Source organism: Diospyros lotus, chromosome 6, assembly GCF_014633365.1.
Source record: "Diospyros lotus cultivar Yz01 chromosome 6, ASM1463336v1, whole genome shotgun sequence".
Lineage (NCBI taxonomy): Eukaryota > Viridiplantae > Streptophyta > Magnoliopsida > Ericales > Ebenaceae > Diospyros > Diospyros lotus.
Window position 1 is genome coordinate 31,531,461 of NC_068343.1, and position 18,272 is coordinate 31,549,732.

At 36.4% G+C, this 18,272-nt stretch overlaps 1 protein-coding gene across 2 annotated transcripts; it reads right to left on the reverse strand.

Annotated features, from left to right (window-relative positions):
- Positions 1-253: 253 nt before the first annotated feature.
- On the reverse strand, positions 254-14,566 carry LOC127803771 (uncharacterized). Of its 2 annotated transcripts, XM_052340248.1 has the most exons (6): positions 14,206-14,566; positions 13,921-14,110; positions 13,588-13,666; positions 8,482-8,681; positions 7,123-7,146; positions 254-986 (listed from the first exon to the last, which is right to left on the reverse strand). In XM_052340248.1, exons 4-6 carry the CDS (start codon positions 8,654-8,656, stop codon positions 643-645), a joined length of 543 nt encoding a protein of 180 aa, XP_052196208.1. In that variant the 5' UTR covers positions 8,657-8,681; positions 13,588-13,666; positions 13,921-14,110; positions 14,206-14,566; the 3' UTR covers positions 254-642. The 2 variants fall into 2 exon arrangements, with proteins under 2 accessions (XP_052196208.1, XP_052196207.1); XM_052340247.1 differs by lacking the exon at positions 13,588-13,666 and having other exon boundaries at positions 14,206-14,565.
- Between the last annotated feature and the right edge of the window lie 3,706 nt (positions 14,567-18,272).

Here is an 18,272-nt window from a genome sequence, read left to right on the forward strand (position 1 = left end):
ACATTTAGAACTACGTAATGTTTAGAGTTCTACAAGAAAAAAAACGAAAAGCTCAGAAACATAAATATGTTTTTAATCTAAGTTTAAGCACACATTTGGAACCACGAAAAGTTTAAAGTTCCATTAAAAAAAAAAATGCAAAAGTTTAGAGAGCATAAATATGTTTTTGACCATGAATATGGCAGCAAAGAGGAATCAATTCCAGAAATTAGGATCAGATCAAGTCCAGGCATGCCCTTATATATTCGTACTCTATCCAATTATATTTTTTTCCAAAAAATAGGGGGCTACATCAATAAGCACAATATTCCCAAACTTTCAAATACAATCCAGTATTGGTTTGGCATCTTAAGATAATAACAGACATATGACAACTACTCAAACTCTTACAAGTGGGACTCCCTTAATTAAGGGTTAGGGATGGGGCAATGGTTTGCTGATAAATGGCCATGTTGAAGGCCAAGAAACAAATTGATACTTCACTTACAAACGCTTAAAAAGTAATCAGAATGGATGAGACAATTCAACCTTGTTGATCAAATTCATAAAAACTTCATCCCGCTTTGCGGTCAGACATGGAAATTAGAGAAATATGTCGCATACCCGTTCGCAAGACAGCATACTTTAGGCATCATCAGCTCTTCACACATCTTGAACATGTCCCTGGGATTGAGTGCGAGATTTGGCAACTCCTTTCCATCCTCTCTGCCGGGCCCTTATCTCCCAAATTGCAGTTAGTTTCTTTTGTGCTGATAGAGCTGCTTCAGCTTTTTCCCTTGCTTCTTCACAAGTTTCCATCCCGGAATTGCATTTGTCTGCCTCTTTCTGATATTGGGATGTTATCTTCTTGGCCTCAAGCAGTGCCATGTCAGCACGCTGCTGACTTTCCAAAGCTTCAGCTTCCCGCAGCTTCAGTTCCTCTGATAAAAGCTCAGCAAAACTCTTCTCTGTGTCTTCGCTCACTTCAGGATCATGCTTTGCACAATCTGCACGTGGATATGCCAACATAACAGAAGAAAGGCAGACTTAAAATTCAAACATGCAGATGTACTTTGTATTTTAGGCAGGCTTAGCGTATTTCAGGCAGACATTAACTCAAGAATTTTTCATATCTCAATCTAAGGTCACTCCCAGCAGCACATGATAAAGTTGTAACATCATATGTATCATGGCAGAACTGATATAACATTATATACGTCGCATAAAATTGTACCTCATTGATCTGGTCCAAAGACAAAAAGAATAAAACATAGAGAGGCGCTAATGTTGAGAGAGTTTAGGTAGAATAGAAATTCTCTCATATTTATTCCATGAGTATGAAACCCTATATATACAAGAAGTATGCTAATAAATCAGGTCTCGTGTTCGAATCTGTTCGAATCTCACTGTTGGATTCCGTAATTTACCTCTCCTGCAAAAATCTTGGGACTGAGCTACGGGGGGCCCTTAAGGTGAGGGATTTCATCTTTTGATCCCAAAGTATGCTAATAAATCTCCTAAAAACTAGGAATAGATAACAGCCTAATAAGTAGGAACAATAATCTTCTATAATTTACAAATTTATACAAAATATGAAAACTTAAACTTGATTTATCTTCTTAGGCTTCATGCTTCCTTATTTTCTTATCATTAACCGCCACTCTTTATCTTCTAGATGATAAACTTCTTTATCCGTAATACTCCCCCTCAAGATTGAGAATGGATATCATCCATTCCAAGCTTGCTAGTCAACTTTTGATGCGCATCTGTAGGCAACCCTTTAGTGAGAATATCTACAAGTTGTTCACAAGATGATATATACAGAGCACATATTAGACCACTATCCAATTTTTCCTTAATGAAGTGTCGGTTCACCTCAACATGCTTAGTGCTATCATGTTGTACCGGATTGTGAACATTATTGATTGTTGATTTGTTGTCACAATATAATCTCATAGGTTCCACCAAAGTGATCTTCAAATCATCTAACAAGATTTTCAACCAAAGTAACTCACATACCCCTAGCGCCATGGATTTGAACTCTACCTCTGCACTTGCCCGGGCCACCACACTTTGTTTTTTTTGCTTCTCCAAGTTACAAGATTACTCCCTAGAAAGGTACAATAGCCGAATGTAGATCTCCTATCCACCACTGACCCTACATAATCTGCATCAGTATAGACTTCAAGTATCATACTATGTCCTCTTTTGAACATAATGTCTTTCCCTGGTGTCCCTTTCAAGTAATGGAGTATTCTAAAAACTGCTCTAAGGTGAGTTTCTTTCAGACTATGCATGAATTGACTGACCACCCCCACTACGAATGCAATATCTGGCCGGGTGTGAGCTAGATAAATTAGTTTCCCTACTAGCCTTTGGTAGGATTCTTTATTCACCTCTTTATCTTCTGGAACCTCCCCCAATTTGTGGTTGAATTCAATTGGAGTAGTAGCAGCCTTGCAACCTAACAGCCCGGTTTCTGTTAGCAAGTCCACAACATACTTTTGTTGAGAAATAAAGATACCCTCTTTTGAGTGTGCAACTTCTATGCCCAAGAAGTATTTCAACCTCCCCAAGTCTTTAATTTCAAACTCTTTAATTAGGCATTCCTTTAACCTAGTCATACCTTCTTCATCATTTCCGGTCACAACAATATCATCCACATATACCAATAGGACTGTTACTCCCCCTGTGGCCGACTGATGGACGAAGAGGGTATGGTCTCCTTGACTTTATTTATACCCTAAGGTAAGCATCACATGGGTAAACCGGCCAAACCAGGCCCTAGGACACTATTTAAGGCCATGTAATGCTTTTTTCAGTTTGCACACTACCTGTCCGCGAGTATCTGTATTATAGCCCGGTGGTAAGTCCATGTAAACTTCCTCCTCTAAGTCTCCATGCAAGAATGCATTTTTTACATCATATTGCATTAATGGCCAACCTAGATTAGCAGCTAGAGATAGGAGAACTCTTACTGTATTTAGCTTTGCAACTGGGGCAAAGGTGTCTAGATAGTCAATGCCATATACTTGGGTGTATCCCTTTGCTACTAGCCTTGCCTTATATCAGTCTAGGTTCCCATCGGATTTATATTTGATTGTATACACCAACTTGCATCCTACCGGTTGTTTTCTTTTGGGTAATTGAACTAGCTCCCAAGTGTTGTTTTTTTCAAGGGCTACCATCTCGACTTCCATGGCAGTCCTCCAATTCTCATCCCTTATTGCTTCGAAAAAATGGTGAGGAATTGGAATTGTATGAAGGTTTTGTGTTGGGTAGACAGTTTGGAGTAGGATAGGACCAAGTGTAAAGGATGCTGAGTGTAGGTCCTGGTGCCTTTTTCTAAGGGCTATAGGCCATTCCAGATCACTGGGGGAAAAGGTAGGAGCACTTTGAGGTGTATGATGTTCAGTTATAGACGCAGTGGAGTCAATAGAAGTGATAGAATTACTGCCTGCTAGTGTCACAAGAGAGCTGCTGGTAACAGGTGCAGGGGAAGAAGTAGATTCTTGGATCTGCACTGGGCAAGTAGCCAGCTTCTGTCGCCTTGAGTAGACCTGTAGGGAGAGGAGTACTTGGTGAGGTTTCCTCTAGAGCCTTGTCTGGTATATACTTTGTAGTAACCGGATTTGGTGAGGAGGTAGTTTGAGGTGAAGGATCTAGATCAGGTAGAGATATGACTAGATTTCCCTCGACGGCTTTTTTACTGTCATGAGAGTGATCAAAATAGGGAGAATTTTCCACAAAAGTAACATCAGCTGAGACAAAGAATCTTTTGGAAGGAGGGTGGTAACACACTTCTCTTTTGGCTGGAGGAATATCCAATAAAAATGCATTTCAGAGCGCGGGGATCTAATTTGCCTCTATTAGGGTTGTGAACATGCACAAAAGATACACCCAAATATTTTTGGTTTCCAGCAACTAGACATATGTAAATCAGGAAAATGATTGCTTAAGAGTTGAAGAGGGCTATAGGATTCAAGAGTTTGAGATGACAGTCTATTAATAAGGGTAGTGGCTATTAGGACAACCTCTCCCCAATAATTTTTTGGAACATTATCGTGGAAGAGTAGTGCCCACAACCAATAGGTGCACATTTTTCCTCTCAGCCACCCCATTTTGTTGGGGTGTATACGAACAGGGTGATTCATGAATAATTCCTTTTGTTGGAAAAACTGTGCGAGGGATTGATTGAAAAAATCTTTGGCATTATCAATCCTTAGCCTCTTGATTGGCACTCTAAATTGAGTACTAATCATGTTATAGATGTTAGGAAAAATAGTGCTTACTTCAGATTTGTTTTTCATAAGAAACAACTACATTACCCTAGTGCAATCATCCATAAATATTATGAACCACCATGCTCCAGAAAGATTGGGAACAGTTGCAAGGCCCCAAACATCACTATGGAGAAGAGAGAATGGACTAGAGGTTCTTTTATTGGATGAAGGGTAAGACACCCTTTTATGTTTAGCAAATTCACAAATAGGGCAATGAAAGTCTTGAATATCACAACTCCTAAACAAGGCTAGAAACATAACTCTAAGAGTAAAAAACGAAGGATGACCAAGATGATGGTGATGTAACCAAATCTGGTCCTTATTAGATTGCACCAAATAAGACACAAGATTCACTTTGTCCTTGTTTTCTTCCCCATTTGATCCATCAAAGTAGTATAGGCCAGCCCTAGCTTTAGCAAGCCCAATCCTCTTATTCAACCCATGTCCCTGAATTTCATAGCAAGTAGAAGAAAAATTAACACTACAATTGTTGTCTAGGGTAAGCTTTTGAATGGAGATGAGGTTGGTTAAGAGTTTAGGGACATGGAGAACATCTTTGAGAGTTAGATGGTTATTAAGGATAATATTTCCTTGGCCAGCAACAATGGTCAAGGAGCCATCTGCCAGGGTTATCTTTTTAGAGCTTGAACAAGGACTATAGGTAACAATGGGATAAAGGGGTCATGTGATCTGTTACCCCGGAATCAAGAATCCAAGAATTAGATTGGGTTATTTCCGAAGCATGTGGGATAAGAGAATGAGAGGACATACCTGTAAGTGCAAGAGAACAGGTACCTTTTTCTTTCTTTCCAAGAGAGTCTAGAAAGTTTCTTAGCTTTTCAATTTCTGCCCGGTTGAAATCCAAGCCATCTGCCTGCTCCTTTTGTTCCCCTTGCTTGTGCTCTGCCTGCTGTTGATTGTTGGCCATATAGGCTTGATTTTGGACCCCAAGTTGTCCTCCTTTAGATGGTTTTCCATGCAACTTCCAGCATCTCTCTATGGTATGCCTTGGTTTCTTGCAAAAGGTACACTATACAGAGTCTCGAGAATCTCTATCGCTAGAAGTTTTATCTCCAGCAACCTTCCTTTCCTCCTTAGGACCCTGGTTAGGACCTCTCAATGCTATTAATGCTGACTTTTCTATAGGAGCAGTGTCTAGCATTACTCCTCTTCTCCCTTCTTCAGCCTGGATTAGAGAGATTACCTCATTTAGGGAAGGTATATCCTCTTTGCCAAGTATTTGAACCCTGACTGCATCAAACTCCATATTTAGACCTGCCAAGGAGTCATAGGTTCTCTCTTTTTCCACAAATCTTTTATGTAAGGCTGCATCTTCACTACATTTCATCTTTAGACATTGATAATGATCTAATTCTTGCCATAAAGTTTGCAGCACATTAGAGTACTCAGTAACAAATCTTACCCCTTGTTTGGTTGCTACAATCTTAGTTCAAACTTCATATATCTGTGCTGCATCCTTCACTTTAGAATAGGTGAGGTTAACAGCCTCCCAAATATCCTTAGCGGTTGTTAAAAACATTATCATATCACTTATCTCGGGCATCATTGAATTCCAAAGCCAAGACATAACTAGAGAGTCCTCCTCATCCCATGCAGCAAACATGGGATCTCCTTCTTTAGGGCCGGTCCCTAAGAGATGACTTATCTTACCTTTACCTTTGAGAAAGGTCAAATAAGCTGGGACCACACTTTAGGTAGTTTCTCCCATTCAGCTGGTAGGCCGCCTGGAGATTTTATATTTCTCTTCCATTACTTGAGTTGCTAGATCCAGTGAATGGAGCTTCTGACGGACTGCTTGTTTCAACCACCTCTGATGTAGGATTGGTGTTGGAGACGGTAGACATCTTAGGAAAAACTTGGACTTACTTATCTGGTGATGAACCAATCAGATGAAGGGAAAAAATCGATGAGAGAATATCTAGTGAAGAAGAAAGTCACAGCTGACTTTGATCACTTCAAGAAACAGAACAAGAAAAAACAAGCCGAAATGGTACTATGCAGGGAAAAAAACGACAATGAAGGCCTAAACAAAATTCCCTAGAAACCAGGCTTTGATACCAAGTTGAGAGAGTTTAGGTAGAATAGAAATTCTCTCATATTTATTCCATGAGTATGAAACCCTATATATACAAGAAGTATGCTAATAAATCTCCTAAAAACTAGGAATGGATAACAGCCTAATAAGTAGGAACAATAATCTTCTATAATTTACAGATTTATACAAAATATGAAAATTTAAACTTGATTTATCTTCTTAGGCTTCATGCTTCCTTATCTTCTTATCATTAACCGCCACTCCTTATCTTCTAGATGATACGCTTCTTTATCCGTAACAGCTAATGACAAGCAACAACCCATAAATAGGAAAAAGCATGAACCTAGCTTCATCCTCAATGTATCCCTAGCTTTTTGAATATCAGTTACCAATTAAACACTTTGATGAAGATAACTATTACCTCCTGGCACTAAGTTAAATCTCTTGTAAGTAAAAAAGTAACCCCAAAACTCAGCAAAAAAGAATAGTTGACCATCTATTTTGTCATGTGATTTTTGCTACAAGAGAATTTCCTTTTCTGATTACTTTTCTCTGCAAAATTCTCAGGCTACCTACATGGGTCAAACTGCAGGCTGCAGGACTCATTTTTTTTCTTGGGCAAGTAAAAAGCTGCTGGCGCTAAACAAGCATTCTAAGTCTTTTGAAAACACGAATTTTTGGCAAACATAGTATCCTAGGGAAATTATAGAATCTATTCAAGTAATTTAACTCAGTTGAGGTTCAGAATAAATGAATCACTATCAGTCTGAAAATCAAACAAAGATACGATGATGGAAGACTCACCACCAAATGAAGCATTGGTCAGTCCTGCAAAAAAAGATATTCAAAGGATCAAAATAAGCTCATGTTTCAGAAAATTAACACAATGTCAATACATGCATGGCAACATTCAATTTTATTAACTTCAATATGCAAACAAATGTAAGTTGCAATGTACATTGCAACAACATTTGGTTGGCAAATCAAAACAAGAAATGTGAGAATGCGCATCAGACTGGCGGAGAATCAGTAAAAGTATATACAATAAAAAGAGATGGCATTTGGCACTTGTAAACACAATGGTTCGGTTCCTTATCACGGAGCATGTAATTATGGACTTTCATGTGAGTGAAAAACTAATTTAACATTTCACTCGTATTGAATAAGCAGAAATGATAAACATAATCTATTTCATAGCCCAAATGCATTGTATTGATAAATTTAGCAAGATCTAGAAACAATATTACAAAAATCTAATAGATAGTTTCCTTCCCCCTCCCCCTGCAACTATTTTCCCAGCCGCTATATATAATGTCCTTGGATCATGTAGCCAACTCCACAGTGGGATTAAGCCTTGATATGTTGTCTTATGTTATGTATACTCTTTTCAAGTAATTGCAATGACTCTACTGAGACCAACCTCATCCTTGAATAGTATTTGTATACACATACCTATCTATATGGCAGATTGATTGGAGTTTTCATGTGGCTTTAGCTATCCATAAACCTAAATTATTATGATTGTACAAGTTTCCTCCAATCTTGCAAAACTGGAAACTAGATAGGTTAGAGCTTTTTAAGCATATGAACAGAAAGAATTTGTTACATTAGCTTTTTCATGCCTAGTTATAACTAGGTATTTCCGTTTTCTAACTAACTGGTTTAAATACAATCTAATCTCCATTTATTGGTCTGGCAAAATATGACTTATTTGAAATTTCACAATTGAATTGATGCAAGAGAAACTGTTATGTGATATAAGGTCTATGCTAGAGTTAATTACCTAGTCAATTGTTAATTCTAGTTCCTTGCAATTTCTGGCACTTCAGATTAACATTTAGTATAGATACTACCCTGAATTCAAACCGGCTACTTATTTTATAAAGTTGCAAAGCTTATTGATTTGGAGTTCAGAAATCAAACACTTCTAACTCTTCCACATAATTAGACAAATACGGACAAGCTGCGGTTCTCATTCAAGTAGATTGATCCAACATACATCTAAATTCAAGAAATCAATGGAATTTCAGAACATAATCATACAAAAACTCAATTAAAACTAAAAGGAATGAAGCGATCCAACAGATCTAGGATCAACGTAACAACTGAAATGGAAAAAATAAAAATGAAAAGATCTGATCCAAGGCAAGTATAAACGGATACCTTGGGGAATGGTGAGGAGGGGCTGAGAAGAACAATCGCATTGACAGGAGGGGCAGGAGTGACTGACGGCAGCCAACCCTTCCATGAAGTGCCAGTAGAGTGGTGGCCCAAGGATGTAGCCAACCAAGCACAGTGCCATCAGCACCAGCAACCCCTTTACCGCTGCCTGATTCATCACCACTTGCTTTCTCTATCAATCTCTGTAGGATTGAGAACCGGAATTCTATGAGATTTTTGGCTATGAAACTGAGAATTAAGAGTTCTTAGATGATTTTTTTTGTATTTGAAATTTTAGAATTGTGATTTTGCCAACATTCTTCAATGAAAAATGTTTTGACCATTTTCATGAATTTTTTTCTACAAAAAGCTGAGGATTTAGAATAGATTAATTTTTGTTAGGTCAAATATAATTGTTTTAAGTGTTAGTTAGGAAAATATAATCATTTCTTATTTTTATTGAGAGAGATCATAAATATCCATTATCATTTGATTTATGAATTCAAAATACTAAAACTATGATAAATGTTTTTAATACGATGCTTTTAATGAAAAATTTAGACAAATTCTTGTTCATTATGAGTTCAAATGTACCATAAATACTCAACATACAAGAATTTTATATAAAGAAAAATAATAGCCTTTTTTTGCATTTTTATTATCTGTCTATTCTAATATAAAAGACAAATGTAAGATTTAGAGTTACCATTTCATAAAGTTTTGTTAATATTTTTATTTTTCAAAATATTGAATTTTTAGTTTTCCTAAGTGGTGATTAACGAAGGGTTTGCCCTTGTGAAGGTATTTCCTTATCTGAAGTCATCTTTGATTTTAGTATAGGGACACAATTTGATTTTAGTTTTCCTAAGTGATGATTAAGGAAGGGTTTGCCCTTGTGACAATTTGATTGATGACATATGTGCTTCTCTAGTGACCTTGTTAATGATCATTTTATCTATTAGATAAAGAATTTTACTTTGTAGTTGATGGCTTAGATCAATTGGGCAATTCTTTTCCATTGGGCCTTCAATTTTATTAACTTTAACAAGCAAACAAATTCAAATTGCGACAACATTTGGTTGGCACATCAAAACAAGGAAGCAAAAATGTGAGAATGCACACCAGATTATAGCAGAGAATCAGTAAAAGTATATACAATAAAAGAGAGATGGCAATTGGCACTTATAAATACAATGGTTCATTCCTATTGTGCCATGAAAAATAGGTTGAGAAAAAATGAGAATTTAAAAAAATAAAAATAAAAAGGCTCGCGGCAGTGTACCACAAGCCCACTTGCGACAAAGGGCTTGCCACAACGGCCTTGTGGCAGTGTGCCACATGAGCCCCCTTTGCGGGAGCAGCCTTGTGGCAAGGCTTTGCGGCAGTGTGCCGCAAGCCCCCTTTGCGAAAGCGGTCTTGCAGCAAGCCTTATGGCAAGGCCTTGCAGCAAGCCTTGGGGCAAGACCTTGCGGCAGTGTGCCACAAGGGTTACGGCATTGCGGCAAGCCTTGTGGCAAGGCATTGCGGCAAGCCTTGTGGCAAGGCATTGCGGCAAGCCTTGTGGCAAGGCCTTGCGGCAAAGACTTGATTGCAGCCACACATCTCGAACATTGTTCATTCAACAACCGACACATGTCAGTACCAAGCATCCTTGAGAATTGTGCCCTATAAATACCCAGCTATAGGACATTGAAAAGGACTTTCGATTTCAATAAAATTTCAACACATTGATTGCATTTTCACTGTTTTCAAGAATAGTTATCTGCTTTCGGTACTGAATTAGGCATCGAAGGGTCGTCACGAGCAAGAATTCCCGCGAGCCTTCTAATCCATTTCTGAGTATCAACAGGGCAAAATCCTTGCAGCGAGACCTTGTGGCGAAGGTTAATCCTTGTGGCGGAGGCAACTTCTCTCACGACAACCTCACTTCACCCAACACCGAGCTCCAGCGGAAACCACATCATAAATTTTAATTGTTGTATTTTTGGCAACAACAATTCCATTATTACAAAGCATGTAATTATGGAATTTCATGTGAGTGAAAAACTAATTTAACGTTTCATTGATTTTCAATAAGCTGAAATGATAAATAGAATCTATTTCATAGCCCAAATCCATTGCATAGATAAATTTAGCAGGAAAACAATATTACAAAAATTTAACTGCCCCCCCCCCCCCTCCCAAAAAAAAAAATATTTTCCCACTCACTATATATAATGTCCTTCAATCATGTAGACAACTCCACATAGTGGAATTAAGCCTTGATATGTTGTCTTATGTTATGTATAGTAATACTCTTTTCAAGTAATTGCAAAGACTACTGAGCCTAACCTTATCTTTGAATTTTATATTTGTATGCACATACCTATCTATGGCAGATTGATTAGAGTTTTCATAGGGCTTTAACTAACTGCAAACCTAAATTATTATGATTGTACAAGTTTCCTCAAAGCTTGCAAAACTGAAAACTAACTAGGTTAGCTCTTTTTAAGCATATGAATAGAAAGAATTTGGTACATTAGCTTTTTCATGCCTAGTTATAACTAGGTATTTCCGTTTTCTAACTAACTGGTTTAAATATAAACTAATCTCCATTTATTGGTCTGGCAAAATATGACTTATTTGAAATTTCACAATTGAATTGATGCAAAAGAAACTATTACGTGAGATAATGTCTATGCTAGAGTTAATTACCTAGTCAATTGTTTATTCTAGTTCCTTGTGATTTCTGGCACTTCGGATTAACATTTAGTATAGAAACTACCTTGAATTCAAACTAGCTACTTATTTTATAAAGTTGCAAAGGTTACTAATTCCTTGTGTTGCAATCGAGCTGAGCTCAGGCTCCACTTAGAAAAAAAAAAAAAAAACTGGAGCTCAAGATTGAGCTCAAAATTTTGTTCAAGCTCGGGGTTGATTGAGCTAAGTCAAGCTCAAGCTTAGCTCACAAGTAGCTTGTTTACATGCAACACACCATCATATGGACAATATCCGGACAACAATACTTGGGAGTACCTTCCGGACTTGCTCACTCAATTCCCTCAACCTGCCTGCCTTCTCTCCAAGTATTGTTGTCTGGATGTTGTTCATATGGTGGTGTGTTGCATGTAAACAAGCTACTTGTGAGCTAAGCTTGAGCTTGACTTAGCTCAATCAACCCCGAGCTCGAACAAAATTTTGAGCTCAATCTTGAGCTCCAGTTTTTTTTTTTTTTCTAAGTGGAGCCTGAGCTCAGCTCGATTGCAACACTAGGAATCAGTAACCTTTGCAACTTTATAAAATAAGTAGCCAGTTTGAATTCAAGGTAGTTTCTATACTAAATGTTAATCCAAAGTGCCAGAAAATTACTTTAACAAAAAAAAAACTTCGACTCCTAACCTAAAAATATGTGAACCAAGGCTTGACACTATCTTTCTTGTATGGTGAGTTGTGAACAGTGGCATTACTTACAACATCTCTATATAGTCTGAGACAAGCGTGTAAGACCCTATAGAAGTAATGACTCACTATTTGTCCAGATCTAAAGAAAGTAAAACTTCCAGCTCGATTACGTTCGTCATGCCCGATCGTGTTTAGGAAAATAGCCACTTGTTCCTCAACAAGGACAGATCTACTATCAACCAATCCATATGTTCGTAACCGAGTACAAAATCTATGAAACGACTCTATTTTCATCCTAAGTAGGTTATGACAAATTCTATCACTCATTCCAAACATTCGTGTAAGGGTCATTTGTCTTTCAAAATCCCAATTTATATGAGGAGCCCTTGGGAGATGTCGGTTGCGACGCCTGATATCATTATATATCACAATCACTTGCATGACCATCATCCAAAATAAACCTAAACGTTGTTGTTGCCGTCGACGTTGATTCCTTGTTGAAGGCATGTTACTCACTACCACGTATAAAATAAAAATTCAATAAAATCAACATATAAAAAAAGAAGACAAATTAAACTACAATAGTTTGTAAAATTCAGAAAGATATCAAGAGTGAGAAATGTTACTAAAAAAGACTGATTGATGATGTTGCTAGAAAGAGATAAAAGTTTTGAAGCATGCAGTCAAAAAATTCCTTCCAATGCAGGCAGCAGCTTTCCACACTCCTCGATCGCCCTCTATTTTATTTTTATTTTTACTTTTGAACTCAGAATTATTATCATGGGGGTGCATTTATTTTAATTATGTTTGAAAATACATATATAGATAGATTAGATAGATAGATAGACATGGGAGTGGAAATCAACAGAGTCCAGTCATTAGGAAATCAACAGAGTGAAAATACATAATGTCCAGATAACAAATGGTTAATAACAGTGATAGGCAGTTCATGTAAGACCCCTAATAATTAATTATCCACTTTCCACATACTTATCTGCAGGACGTCCTCTTGGAGTCCATGATGATATACTGAATTATTAGTACAAAAATTGCCACTCTCTTGCAAGGCCATCATCACAATAGCTGACAGTGCAACACTCAATAATTTTATAGATGACCAATACAAACATACAACATTATTCTAACAATATCACTCAGAAAGGAACTGTATATTGAAGCAAAAAAGGTAAAAAGGTAAGGGCATTCTAGCAACTTTGGAATTTAAACATCAACTAAATTAAAGGGGTTCTAGTGGCTAAATTTGCAGGTTCCATGAATTCATTCACAGTCCACATTTTCAGCCAAAGTTCTAACCAAATATTGAAGCAAAATTCCCATTAGATTTAGATGAAGGATAAACCGAAAACCGGATAGGGTTGGAGAGTTAAGTTTTATCTGTCCCAATGTGCACATTACACAGAATAACAGATAAAAACGAACAAATTACAGCTCAGTTTGATGACCATGTAGAATGAAATTACAGTCAACAAAGAATTGTACTATAAGAAGTTATGTTTTATCTATCTCAATGAGCATAGACAGACACAGGATAACAGATAAATGAACAAATTACAGCTCAGTTTGGTGGCTAAGTATATGAAGTTAACACAGTAAGTAATTAAAGAATTGTACTTTAAGAAGAGAGACGCACATAACACAAGCAAATAAATCAATATACCAAATTATATTGGTGTACAACACTAGTGCGTGTCTATGAATAATGGGCACCTTGCACTATTCGTTTCTGCAGTCAGTGACTTGTCCATTTTTTCAGAAACTCCGTGCATCTGAAACACAGTTTCTCAACCTACAATGGCATATGCCTCATTTAACAATATTTTTATTTGATTCTACACGAGTGGACCCAAATATGCAGAAGTATATATCACAATATGCAGAAGTGACAAAAACCAAAGCTACTTTGGTTTCTTTTTTCCTTTATTCCACACAAATATGGACATATATCAGAATATTAAATTTATAATGTTGAGAAGTTTTCTGTATTATAAATTTTTAGAACAAAAATTGCCCAAGATGGGGAAGATGGCGACGAAAGCTTACCGTGGACGAAGATGGCGACCAGGATGAACGGCGGTCTGCAAGTCGGAATCGAAGGTCGACTTCGGCGGAGATGGCGAACACGAAGATCGCTCGCTGAAACAGAGGCCAAGATCACTCGCTGAAACAGAGAACAAGATCTCTTCCGGTGGACGAAGACTCCAGATCGATGGTCGAAGACCAAGATCGTTCACTGAAACAGAGAGAAAAACCAAGATCAGTGGACAAATACAAAAATTACTCGCCGGATCTACAGAAATAAGAACAGAACGAGGACGGAAACCTTACCGTGGAAGAAGATGAAGATGCGCCGGTGGTGTGAAACTCGAAATCGAAGATGGTCTTCTGCGGAGATGGCGACGAAAACGAAGTCAGAGCTGGTCTTTTGTGGAGATGGCGACGAAGCCCAAGTCGAAGATGGATGGCGGTGGATGGCGAGTCACAGGAAGTCGGAGATGGTCTTCTTCGGCGGTGGATGGCGACTCACAGGAAGTCGGAGATGGCGACGAAGCCCAAGTAGGGGCTCGACTTCGGCGGTGGATGGCGACGAAGAGGAAGGGAACGAAGTCGGCTCGAATGGGAGAGGAAACCCTAGAGAAATCGAGGAGGAGTCGGCTGTGCACGCGGTTCATTCCCTGCTGTATTTTTGATTGGAAGCTTCTTTAAACTTTATGGATGTATTGAATTAATTATGATAAGTTAAATTATTAAGTTAGGGTTATATGTAAATTAATCGTTGAACTATGTGATTGATTATTTTCATTCAATTCCCGACTTTATTGTTATTGGCATAATGAGTTTATATTATTGAATTTTTAATTCTTCCAAAGTTTGGTCACCTTTTGAATGAGCTTGTGATACATGCATGAGCTTGAGAAATAATTATATATGTTAGTTCTATAATAATGTAAACCATGTGTTAGACTAAGAGACTGAGAGGAAATTAGCATCACATGTGGTGAATTGAAGAGAGATAATAGTTCCCCTTCTTAATTAAACTAGAGATTTTCTACAAAACTCAATACTCCCTTGTTTAAAATTGTATATAGATATGATTAATTTAATAATAGAGGATATAATTAACTAAGCTCAAGAAAGTTATTTAATTGATTAAGAGAAATTTGTCATCACGCAATAACAATCAACATATTACATATTGGTCTTGGATTGAATTATATAGTCAATTACATAACTTAGGTTAATTGAAATCTAAACCATAATGTCATTATATTCATAATTTATCTTTTATTAAGAATTATTCATAATTTTTATTAAATTATTATTTCACTTAATTAATTAATTAGTTCAGCTTCAATTAGATTCATTTTATCTTGGTATTGTGGGATAGTTCTCGAGAGAACGATATCTTACCCATCTTATATTGCATATTCAATTAAGTCTATTTGCCTAAAAGTAGTGCATAAAATTCACACATCAATATCTTACCATGCTATTTGAAAATGAAGAAAGAGAACTAATCATCAAAAGAAAAATGAGAGTTGTAACTACCAACATTCCTTTATTTGTTTTCTTTACTTAAATATCAAATAAGATGCATTCACTTTTTCATCTTGTGTTTCCCTTCATTTGTTTTTTACAAACTTACGACCACAACACCATTAAGCTTTAACCTAGTAAGGTGAGATCAAATGTATTGTGGATTATTGTATGCAATGCAAAAGCTTTTATCTATTTCTTTTACTCGTATTAAGGAGAGTTTTGAACCTTCTTTAAGTATTTTTTGTGATAAGAGACAAAGGAGAAAAAGTGATCCCTTGGGTGGTGTTAAATGAGCTAATCATCACTTCCATTTCATTAAAAGACTTAATTAAGAGGCTTGGCAAACAAGGTCAACTAAACTCTAGCAAATGGGAAGAACGAGAGAGATGGTTATGACAATTTTGTCAACCCTAGCTAAATTTGGAAAATTAGAAAAGTATAATTTTGCTCATAAACTTTTACGTTTTTTCTTATGGAACCTTAAATTTTGTGTGGTTTTAAATGTATCTCTGAACCTGCAAAATCATTTATTTAAACATTTAGTCAGTAAGTGATATGCATGTACTAATATGGCAATTTTTTGGTATCTCCTTGGCTCCCTCTCTATCTTTCTTCAAAGTTTCATCTTTCTCTTGTGTTTCCTCAACTCATTTTCTCTATCTGAAGGTGTCTCCTCTTTATCTGAATTTGAGATGACACAGTCGGAGAGGGGGAAGGAGTTGAGGAGACATCAAAGAGAGAGAGAGAGGGGAATTGAGAAGACGTAAGAGAAAGAGAGAGAGAAAGCGGGGGGGAGCTAAGAAGACAACCAAATAGAGAGAAGAAAACTAGAGATGCGGCCAGATTTGAAGTGATACAGCCAGAGACGAAAAGGAGACACAGTCGAAGAAAGAAATGGAGTTCATGAGACGCTAAAGAAAAAGAATAAGCTAAAAAAACGTCGTGTTTTAGTGAGAATGAACTGAGGAAAATTTAGAAAATTGCCACGTTAGTGCGCACACATATCACATTATAAAAAGGAGGGTATTTTGCAGCGATTTTGTTGTGATAGTTTTAAAATCGCTACAAAACATGGTATTTTGCGGTAATTTTAAAAAAATGTCACAAAATTTAATAATTAAAAAAAATAAAATTTGCGACAATTTTTGAAAAAATACCGTAAAATATAGAAAATAATTTAATAATTAAAAAATAATATTAAATTAATATTTGTAATGATTAATAATCATAGCAAAATTTATTAATTTAATAATTAATAAAAATTAAATTTTGCTACAATTTTTACAAAATCACCTTAAAATTTAGTAATTGTTACGGGTATTTCCGACTCTGCTCTATGTGAGTTAGACTTAATTCGGTGGGCTGGTCCAACCGCTTAAGATCTAAGAGACATCAAGCTGAGCCCATCAAAGCGAGCTGACGCATTGCTGGAGCCCAAGTCCATACAGTAGGACCAAGCAAGCTGCCAGTAATGCCTCTAACTTATCAACGTATTCGGGCGAGCTATCAGCTACGTTTCGAGCGAGCTCCCAGTGATCCTTGTAGATTGTTGGCTCAGCCGATCAGCTCGCGTAATATAAAGGGCATAAGCCACGGTATATCAGTAGGCCAGTGGCCACCCCAGCTAGACTGCTAAGGCCCACTTTCTCACCATACTTGGCCAACCCATACTAGTCCCATCCTGGACCTTTCGCAACAACATCATTACAGCCGTGCCTGGGTTTCCGGGCGTTCACCTCAGATCCCATCCTCATTAATAACGGATCTCATCCACATTAATGAAGGTCTCGTTCGGCACCTTATTGCTGCAGGGACGTCTCTGCCGGCTATACTATCCTATCACCTGCATACATACAACGCATGCAGGAGGGCTCTTTCTCATATATATATCGACTAGTCCTTTTGAGGGCAGAGGTATGTATTCTTTTCTAAACAAAAACTTACGAACACCCGATATACTTGCTTACTTACGCACTGACTTGAGCTTCGGAGTACCTGTAGGGACGGGCTGGCGGTTCAGTGAATCAGACCAAATACCTCATCATCTCCCTCTCGGATCTACCAAACCAGTGCAGGCTAACGAATGACCATCGACTAACTCCGAACGTCGACAGTAATTAAAAAATAAAATTAAATAAACATTTGTGGCGGTTATTAATAGCTGCAAATTTTATTAATTTAATAATTAAAAATAAAATTTGTGATGATTTTGGAAAAATAGTAGTAAAATTTAGAAAATAAAATTCGCCATAAAATTTTAGAAAATAATCTAATATTTATATTAAAAATTAAAAAATATGTTAACTCTTATTTTTATTTTTTAATCAATTAATTCATTTAATTTAATTTAATTTATTTTTTTAATTTATTCCATTATTTTTTATTTTATTATAAAAAATTAATTTAATTCTTTAAACAATTACTCACACATATTAATAAATATTACGTATGTGTGGGTAATTATTTATAAACTTACTCATACATAATTTTAAATGTTATATATGTGTGGTATTCACGTCTTTATGATTTTATACTTAAATTGCAAAATATAAACAAACACTAGATTTGAATGTGTACAATTAGTAGTAAACAAACATTACAAATGTTATATAATAATTAACTATTAGTCATATTTATTAAATATGTACAAAATGTAAACAAACGCTACATTTGAAAAAAAAATAAAAGTTTAAAAACCATAATATTGTTAAATTTTGTATTATTTCAAATTTTAGAAATCACAAAATGAAAAAATATCGACTCAAATTTTCAAATTTCAGTCTCTTTCTTTCTATAAATATGGAAACTTTCCACTAAACTAAGATATACTCATAATCTTACTGAAATTATAATTT

Excerpts from the sequence above, each read along its gene's own strand:
- LOC127803771 (XM_052340248.1), bottom strand. The coding sequence starts at position 8,656 with ATGAATCAGGCAGCGGTAAAGGGGTTGCTGGTGCTGATGGCACTGTGC. Across the intron at positions 7,147-8,481 it reads CCTCCTCACCATTCCCCAAG|GACTGACCAATGCTTCATTT; the intron begins GTATCCGTTTAT and ends CTTTTTTTGCAG. Across the intron at positions 987-7,122 it reads GACCAATGCTTCATTTGGTG|ATTGTGCAAAGCATGATCCT; the intron begins GTGAGTCTTCCA and ends ATCCACGTGCAG.